Raw genomic sequence first — 9,478 nt, 5'->3', positions numbered from 1 at the left:
GGAAGTTGGCTCTTCGGGATATCATGGCAGGAGAACCTTCAACACCAAAGTACCTTAATTGGTTCGAGTACCCGATCTAGTTTTCTAGGAAAGATCAATGGACTAGCATGACTAATGTCGGCCACTATCCACTCGTCCTGGGTCCAACAATAGTCGGCACGACAGTTCCCAAGGTCCTGATCAACAGTGGCGTATGATTGAACATAATATTTGTAGACACGCTAAAGAAGATAGGCTAGGATTTTACCAGCCTACTCACTCCCACTGACGTCCCTTTCTATGGGATAGTACCCGACAAGGCTGCCATGCCACTCGGACGGATCACGCTCCCGTTAACGTTAGGCACCCCAAATAATTTCCGAATGGAGTTCATCTAGTTCGAGGTAGTTGACTTCCAATCATCATACCATGCTATCTTCGGTCGACCCACTTTGGCCAAGTTCATTGCCTATGTATTACCTGTGCCTCTTGCTCAAGATGCTAGGTCCCAATGGTGTACTCTACTTTTGAGGTGACCTCAAGCACTCATATGATTGCGACACGGAAGCCATCCAGATCGTAGCTAGAACACAGTAAGCCTATGAAGTACAGGAAATTACCAACATTGCACAACAAACTAAACTAGAAGACATGGAGATTCTGACTAAGAAGATGGGAATCATTGCCCCACCCTCTAAGATGGATACCATCGAGATTGATTTGGCTACTAGTGATCCCTCTAAGACAGCTATCATCAGCGCCCACATCTCCAAAGAATAGGAACTCGCGCTCACCAACTTTCTTAGGGAAAACAAGGATATCTTTACATAGAAGCCGGTTGATATGCCGGGTGTTCTAAGAGAGTTGGCTAAGCACAAATTGGATTTAAATCCTGGTTCAAAGCCGGTTAAGCAAAGACTACGACTATTCTCACCTAATAAGAAAGCGCCAATGAAGAAGGAAATCACCAAGCTATTGGTAGCTGGGTTCATTAGGAAAATTCTTCACCCTGACTGGCTAGCCAATCCTATACTCATCCAGAGGAAGAACTCGAAAGAGTGGTGCATGTGTGTTGACTACATAGATCTCAACAAGCACTGCCCGAAGGATCCCTTTGGCTTACCTTGCATTGATAAGATCGTAGACTCCATGGCCGGGCTAGCTCTTTTATCCTTCCTTGATTGCTACTCGGGTTACCATCAGATTGCCCGCCAAAAAGAAGATCAGAGCAAGACATCCTTCATCACTCCGTTTGGTTCCTACTATTACACAACCATGTCCTTTGAGTTAAAAAACACCGGTGCAACCTATCAGCGGGCTATCTAGGCATGCCTAAGTGAATAGATCGGTCATAATGTAGAAGCTTACATGGATGATGTCATCGTCAAGACCAAGGATCCCTCTACTCTCATCGTAGACCTAAAGCAAACCTTTGACAATCTTCATGAGTACAAGTGGAAGCTTAACCCAACCAAGTGTGTGTTTGGAGTTCCTTCCAGATAGCTATTTGGTTTCCTCATGAGCCATCAGGGTATCAAAGCTAGCATGAAATAGATTCAAGCAATCACTCAGATGACTCAACCTCACTGCGTCAAAGATGTTCAGAAACTGACAGGGTGCATGGTAGCCCTTAATCGTTTTATCTGGTGACTCAGGGAGAAAGGTCTGCCCTTCTTTAAGTTGTTGAAAAAGAGCAAGTTTGAGTGGACAATCAAAGCTAAAGAAGCCTTCTAGAAGCTCAAAGAGTGCATGTCCACCTCTCCAATTCTTACTCCACACAAGAAGCACGAACCACTCCTACTTTACATTGCAGCTACTACTACGGTAGTTATGTCGGGCATCAGTATCAGGGATACCCGGAAGAAGGAAGCTAATGGCCACAAATGCTATCTCCCTCAGATGGTCAAGAGCATATCTTGGTCTCACCTAGGCCCGAGGGCATGGGCTCCATCTCGCCCGACCTCTCAGGTGAGAGCCCCGTCATGGCCGACCCCAAGGGCGAGAGCCCCGTCATGTCTGACCTCGAGAGCGCGGGCTCTATCTCATCGGACCCTGAGGGCGTGGGCTCCATCTCGCCTGACCCCAAGGACATGGGCTTTGCCTCGTTGGACCCCCAAGGGGTTGGGCTCCCTCTTGCCCGACAGAGGTCCGTACCACCCCCAACCACTATGGGTCTGAAAGTACGAGTCCGGTCTCAAACTTCTGACGCAAGAAGGGGAGCAGGCTTGTCTTGACATGACCTATGGCCACAATAGGCCATGTTTAAGGATGCACATCGCCAACAGCATTAGGTGTGCCAGCGCTGTACTACCTACTCCCCATACGGCCTTAGGCGAATACACCAATGAGCCATACCGTCCGCTAGGACGGAATGGAGCACCATGACTGACTAACGATGCCCACGTACGGCGTTAGTGATAAACAAGGCCACGACGTGGAACCATCCCCATCATCATCTATAGGGTTGGTGGGACCCGTGTGAAAGAGATGGAAGACGCTGCTATGCCGGAAGCCTTTGTCTCCTCATCTCTTTCTCTCTCTCTCTAATATAACCTGCATTTTCCCCTTCATCTATAAAAGGGGAAGAAGGGCACCCCATGAAGGGACAATTCCGAGAGATATGTAACACATCTGAGTGGCAAAAGGCTTAGATGCTCAATAGTAGATAGAGAGCTCAACCAGACTCACTTTTTCCATCAGAGACTTGGGACCTTCTCCCTCTCTCGCTTGTTTGTAACCCCTACTACAAACCAAGTGCCGGTAACATGAGTAGCAACAGACTGGATGTAGGGTCATTCTACCGGAACCAGTATAAATCCTTGTGTTCTCTGAGCACAACCATCTAAGTCACACGCGCAAACTAGAAGTTTATTAGTCGGTGATTCGAAACACCAAGAAGTGAGCACGACAATAGTTGTGGAGCGAGCTAAAGAAGGGCATGTATATAAGGTACAATGACATGTCTATTATATTAGCGAGGTGCTATCAGAATCCAAGGCCAAGTACCCACATGTGCAAAAGCTCCTCTATGCCCTCTTAATTACTTCATGCAAGCTACGCCACTACTTTGAGGAGCACAATGTAACAGTGGTATCCGACTTCCCACTTGGCGATATCTTATGCAATCGGGATGCATATCCAAGTGGTCAATTGAACTCAAAGCTCAGAACATTGAGTTTGTTACCCGCAAGGCTATCAAATCTCAAGTCTTGCTGATTTCATAGCTGAGTGGACCGAAGCCCAGCAGCCTACTCCAACAATTATCCTCGACCATTAGAAGATGTATTTCAATGGTTCCCTCAAGCTAGGAGGTGCAGGTGCTGGCATTCTCTTCATATCTTTGGATGGAAAGCAGCTTCAATATGACGTACAAATACTTTGGCCTGCTACCAACAATGAAGCCGAGTATGAGGCCCTCCTTCATGGCCTTCGAGTAGCAGTCTCACTAGGCATCAAGCTTTTACTTGTCTATGGCGACTCCTCGGTGGTCATCAACCAGGTTAACAAGGATTGGGACTGCACCAAGGAAACCATGGGCGCTTACTGCGCAGAAGTCTGTAAACTTGAGAAACACTTCCAAGGTCTAGAAAACCTCCATGTTATGGGAGATCTCAATGTTGTAGCTGATGCTTTGGCCAAACTAGGATCAGACAGAGCCTAGGTACCCCCTGATGTGTTTGTACAGAAACTCCAAGTCCCTTCAATGAAGCAAGAAGCCTCCACACCCACAAGTACCCTGACTCCTAATGTCTAGGTACTAGTGGTTAACCCAACATAGACGTAAGTATTTATTGATTACATCCGAGATCATAAGTTGCTCGACAACAAGGTAGAAGTAGAGCAGATCACGTGCAGAAGTAAGAATTACGTCTTAGTCAGAGACAGGCTCTATCGATGGGGTGCATCATTTGGTGTCCTCCTCAAATGCATTACACCTAAAGAAGGGCAGTAGATCTTGGAGGAAATCTACTCTAGGTGATGTGGTAATCACGTAGCTTCTAGGACTTTAGTTGGCAAGGCTTTTAGATCTGGGTACTATTGGCCTACAGCACTCAATGATGTAGAAGAGTTAGTGCGACACTGCAAGGGCTGTTAGTTCTTTGCCAAACAAGCCCATGTTCCAGCTCACAACCTTATCTGCATCCCTCTATCATGTCCTTTTTCATGCTGGGAGCTTGACATGGTTGGACCCATCAAATGAGCACCGGGTGGTTTCGAGTACATCTACGTAGCTATTGTTAAGTCTACCAAGTGGATGGAGTACAAGCCACTCATCAAGTTCAATGCTACAAAGGCAGTTGAATTCATGCAAGACATCATGTGCCGGTTTGGTATGCCTAATCAAATCATTACAGATCTTGGCTCACCCTTTACAGCTATTGAGTTTAGAAGTTGGGCACAAGATTGTGGCATCAGCATCGACTACGCTTCCATAGCCCATCCTCAAACAAACGGCCAAGTAGAGCGGGCTAATGGGCTACTCCTAGCCAGATTAAAGCCTAGGCTATTTGGCGAACTTAAAGACAATGGTGGCAAGTGGATATACAAGTTACCCAAGGTGGTTTGGGGATTGTGCACTCAGCAAAGTAGAGCAATAGGGTACTCTCCCTTTTTTCCTAGTTTATGGTTTAGAAGCCATCTTACTAGTAGATTTGATATGGAACTCTCCTAGGGTTGAACAGTACAATGAAGGTGAAGCAGACAAAACATGGTGGCTAGAAATTGATAGTGCTGAAGAAATTAAGCTTAACGCACTCTTCCAGTCTGCTAGGTACTTGCAAGGCCTACAACATCACTATGACAAGAACGTGCGCCCTCGTACCTTTCAAGTAGGAGATCTAGTTCTCAAACGTATCCAGAATACCTCAGGACGCCACAATCTACTCAGCCCCTGGGAAGGCCCTTTCATTGTCTCCAAAGTTACCTGACCAGGTTCTTTTGAGTTAATCATAGAGGATGGCGATCCCATGCCTAACTCCTAGAATATCGACCAGCCATGAAGATTTTATGCTTAATATTACTAAGTGGTCTTCTTGTTGAAGTAAATTCAGTGTCCTAGTGTCTGTACTTAAGGTTCTTTATTAATACAGAATCAATATTCTTCGCTTGATGAATCTGTATTTTTTTGTTTTACACAACTTTTCAATTGTCCCCCTTTGTTGAAGTTTTTACATCATATATGAGATATACAACTGACTACTTGCATGGCTACACATCTCTCAATATGATAAATTCACTCGACACGCAGTTCTCGTTCTGTATACCAAGTACTAAGCTATGTTACACGAGATACGCCTCCTACCCAGATGGCTTACATCTCCTTGGCTGGGAACCAATTACCGACATTTAGTTTAACTATTGCATGTCGTCCTAGGTAGGGTGATTCCTAGAAGCAAGTAACCTAATTCATTGGCTATGAGATGGGATCCTAAAAGCAAACATCGTCACATGGGTTCCTCGACACAAGTGACTTCGAAGACTTAACATTGACATATGGGTCCAACATGGTTTTAATCATAGCGACTACATCGATCAACTTTTTACTCGGCTACTCAGTCTTATGCGCCTTTCTAAAGGATTCGACAAGACAAATTTATAGCCTAAGTAGACTACAGTATTATTTGAAAGATTACCAAGTCTAAATGATTTGAAAACCTGTCTTAGGTGCTCAAGTACACTGACAAGATGGATCATATTCACAGCATACAGGTTAAGTATTGTCATTAAACTAACAAGGCTATACAAGCAAAAGAATATCATTTCTTACAACGTGCCTACCCGGCACATGTGCTCAACAAGTTTTTTCAAACTTACATAGCCTATTCATCAGACTTCTCCATCCTAAGGTCTAGTTCATTAGTTATGGTTGTGGCTAGCCCGTCAAGTTGCTCCTCAGCCCTCTCCACAGTAGCAAGGTGGCCATTGTCGCCATAGTCCATGGTTATCTACTGGAGATCGACAACCGGGTATAGTACTCAGAGCATATCGAGTACATTCTTGACACAAACCTTAGCAGCTCCATGCACATAACCTTCGAAGCGGCTGGGGATGTCTTTCACTATATCCACCCATCTCTTTTTGCCATCTTCTAGCTTACGAAAGAGGAGGGCAAGTGGCTTCACAGCTTCCCAAAGCGTGTTTCGCTCCGACTGTGCTCTCTCCAGCTAAGCCTTCATGTCATTCACTGACTTTAGAGCCTGCATTAGATCATGATCAGCTCCCCGCTTTATCATCTTAGCTCGAGTGAGTTCTTCACTCACTTGTTCTGTTACCTCTTCATATTGGTTGTGCTGGGTTCTCGGGGCTTCTTTGAGCTCCTTCACCTCACCTTCCAACCATCGGGTTCTGGTCTGCTCTTCTACAAAAAGGACCACAAACAATCATCATCATGATCACCGACCACTACGTGTCATGAACTATAGAGAAGTCATATAGTTCTTTTACCTTTTAGCTTGGTATCAAAGAGCTCGGCCTTCTCTGTCATTTTCAACAGAGTCAAAGGCATCATTTTTCCTTGCTTCGGCGACTGCTTTTTCACCGCTCGACCTCACCAATCTGTGAACGGAGGATATAGAAGGTCTCTTAATGGTGTTTCTGTGCAGATTCCCACTCGACCTCCTTTGTGGCCTGCTCCTCCCTTAGCTTGGCGAGCTCTGCCTAGATCTTTTGAACCTCGACAGAGGCTTTCAGCTCCACACCCTGAGAATATGACTATTTTAGGCATGAGAATTTGAAAGTTATTTATAGTAGGAAATGACAAAATGTGTTTACTTACCCTCAACTAGCCATCAAAGATGGAAGCCTAGTTTAGTAGCATGGACCATGACTTCATCAATCCGGCGAACTCCAAGTTATAAGCCTAGAGCTAGGTACCCGGTCCAGTAATCGAGACGATGTCATCCTCCTCCATTTGTAGGGCACTCATTGTCGGCGCCTCTAGGGCAAGAGTACTCGGTGTAGCAACGCTTGGGTCACCCCTTGTGCTCTGCACCCCCTCTTCAGAAGTGGCCCCCGTAGTGTGGGGGTATTAACCCCTATACCCTTACGGCTAAGCTTGGGCTAGCCTGGATTGATGGGTTCAGTCCACCCGAAAGATGACGTGTGGCCTAGTTAACCTGATCGGAGTCCTGCACAAGGAATCAAGACGGATTTGGCGACCAAGCAGGATCCTGGTCGGTTAGAATAGGAATCCTTATCCGGCCACATATGGCAATTGTAACTGACTAGGATTAGTTTCTAGATCTGTAACCCTGCCCCCCGGGCTATATAAGGCGGGCAGGGGACCCCTCTAAAAAACATCTCTCATTGACATACAGCAATACAAATCAGACGCAGGACGTAGGTATTACGCCTTCTTGGCGGTCGAACCTGGATAAAACCTCGTGTCCGTCTTGCGTCACCGTCCTGTTTGGGGCTTGCGCATCTATCTGCCGATAATCTACTACCTTGGGCATACCCCTAGGTAGACTGCCGACCATATTTCATCGACAGTGGCGCGCCAGGTAGGGGGTGTGCGTATTGCTCTCTAAGAAAACAAGATGGTCATCATCTCCGGCTCCATGGCTATGCCCAACGGCCTCACGTTCACCGTCGGCCAGATCACCTGGACCACCGGCTCCGACGACTCCATCGCCATGACCACGGAGGAGGCGTGGATTCAGCCTGCACTGACGCCTACTTCACCTGCATCGGCTACGGCTCCGACCACGGTGAACACGGCTCTGACCACGGTGAACACGGCTCCGACCACGGTGAACACGGCTCCAACCACAATGGATACGGCTCCAACCACGATGGACCTGGCTCCGACCACGGGACATCTGGCTCCGACCACGCCTACAGCCACGCCGACAACCCGTCATCCGCTTCCCCGCTACAAAGGAAAGCAGATCGACAACACCAACCTGCTCGACTCCGTTGATCGGGTTGGCATCCAACTCGCTGAAACCCTGGCTCTGGTAAGTACGATTCAAAGCCAACCTAACGAGCAGGTAACAGCTCCCCACAACAGATCTATCCGACCAGTTCAGACCAGTCGCCCTGCATGACTTGGAACAGATCTTGTGGTCGTATCAACTCCTGAGGGGTGTTTCGCTCGTCGCCGGCCAGCCGTCGCGACGGGTCTCCAACTCTGCGAGTACGAAGTCCCGACGGAGAACCACCAGGTCCAGCCCTATGGCCTGCAAAACGCTGCCTCCTGCTACGTGAACAACCTACGACGCCGCTCAGATCTGTGTCCTATACACCGATCTCGGCCGAAGCCATGCAACATCGTCAACATGGTCCGGATTGAAGATTATTAAGAAGGATCCATCCACACAGTCCGAGAGGGTGACTCCAGCTCCTCATCCGGCATCGCATCCAATGCATCTGTCCACATCGAGCTTCAGCGTCACGAAGATGAAGGCGTCAAATACGATCTGGATCTACCAGACCACGCCCCGGGTTTCCCCCAATTTCCGTCTTTCCCGCCAAGACAAGGGGATTTGATCCATGTTGTCAGCAACGATGAGCCGCCAGCAGTTGGTGAAACAGAACAAGAAAAGACTGCACGTGAAGCACGCAATATTGACCGGTTTAATCGCCGGCAAATCAAAGCTGAAGCAGACCAGGAGGCACGACGCGTAAGGGTCCAACCACGTGACCTCAACAATGCTTTCGACAGGGTGGGGGACAAACAAGTCTTCAAGACCCCAAGCGCCAACGTAGCCGTCGCCATGGCGACAATACAGCGGCTGCCCAACACTCCCGAGACCCAAGCGATCCGTGATGACATACAAGCTTATCTGACAGCTGCCATGGCTCGGACCGCAGAGATGAATCAAGCCCGGGCTCCATCTGTTTCTGTCGAATCAAGCCACAGCCGCCAATACTCAAGTCGCTCACAGCCACTCAACCAACGTGGCTCGTGCAATAACGACCCATCGGACAACCGTCAAGGCGGAAACGGTGGTCATGATGGTGGTCGAGACGACAACCGCCACCAGGAGGATAACCGCCACGACGTTCGAGGCGACAATCGCCGAGATAACCGCGACAATCGCCGTGATAACCACGGTCGCAGGGCTAATCTAGATGGCAATCGAGATCGCCGCGATGGCAATAACGATCTCCGCCATTACCTCGTCGGACGTGATCTGCGCGCTCGCATCAACCAGAGAGCCAATGATCGTGCATCCCATGAAAGCTATCGCCGTATGGAATATGACACTGCCCACGGCCCGCCAGGTTTGAAGCAGTTCACTCCACACCTTCGCCAAGTCATATGGCCCAAGAATTTCAAGCTCGAGAAACTTCAGAAGTACGATGGCAAGGAAAACCCCGAATTATGGGTCATGCTCTACGAAACTGCGTGCCACTCAGCCATGGCTGACGAGCACGTCATGTCTAACTACTTCCCAGTCGCTGTTGGTCATGCAGGTCACCAATGGCTGGTTAGCTTGCCAGCGAACTATTTTGACTCTTGGCAGGAGCTCAGGCAGGCCTTCATCAACAATTT

General features: G+C 48.1%; 1 protein-coding gene across 1 annotated transcript; it reads left to right on the top strand.

Moving 5' to 3' along the window:
* The first annotated feature begins 1,919 nt into the window (after positions 1–1,919).
* LOC136503224 (uncharacterized) lies at positions 1,920–3,640 on the top strand. Its single transcript, XM_066498371.1, has 2 exons — positions 1,920–2,099; positions 3,335–3,640. The coding sequence occupies exons 1-2, from the start codon at positions 1,920–1,922 to the stop codon at positions 3,638–3,640; spliced, it is 486 nt and encodes a 161-aa protein (XP_066354468.1).
* Positions 3,641–9,478: the final 5,838 nt, after the last annotated feature.

This window comes from Miscanthus floridulus, chromosome 14, assembly GCF_019320115.1.
Source record: "Miscanthus floridulus cultivar M001 chromosome 14, ASM1932011v1, whole genome shotgun sequence".
Taxonomy (NCBI): Eukaryota; Viridiplantae; Streptophyta; class Magnoliopsida; order Poales; family Poaceae; genus Miscanthus; species Miscanthus floridulus.
This window is presented reverse-complemented; position numbering and strand designations above follow the sequence as displayed.

Bases quoted from the DNA above. Each gene is read 5' to 3' on its own strand.
- LOC136503224 (XM_066498371.1), top strand. From the start codon at position 1,920: ATGGGCTCCATCTCGCCCGACCTCTCAGGTGAGAGCCCCGTCATGGCC. The intron at 2,100-3,334 runs GTTGGGCTCCCT...GATGGAAAGCAG, and splicing joins CCTCGTTGGACCCCCAAGGG to CTTCAATATGACGTACAAAT.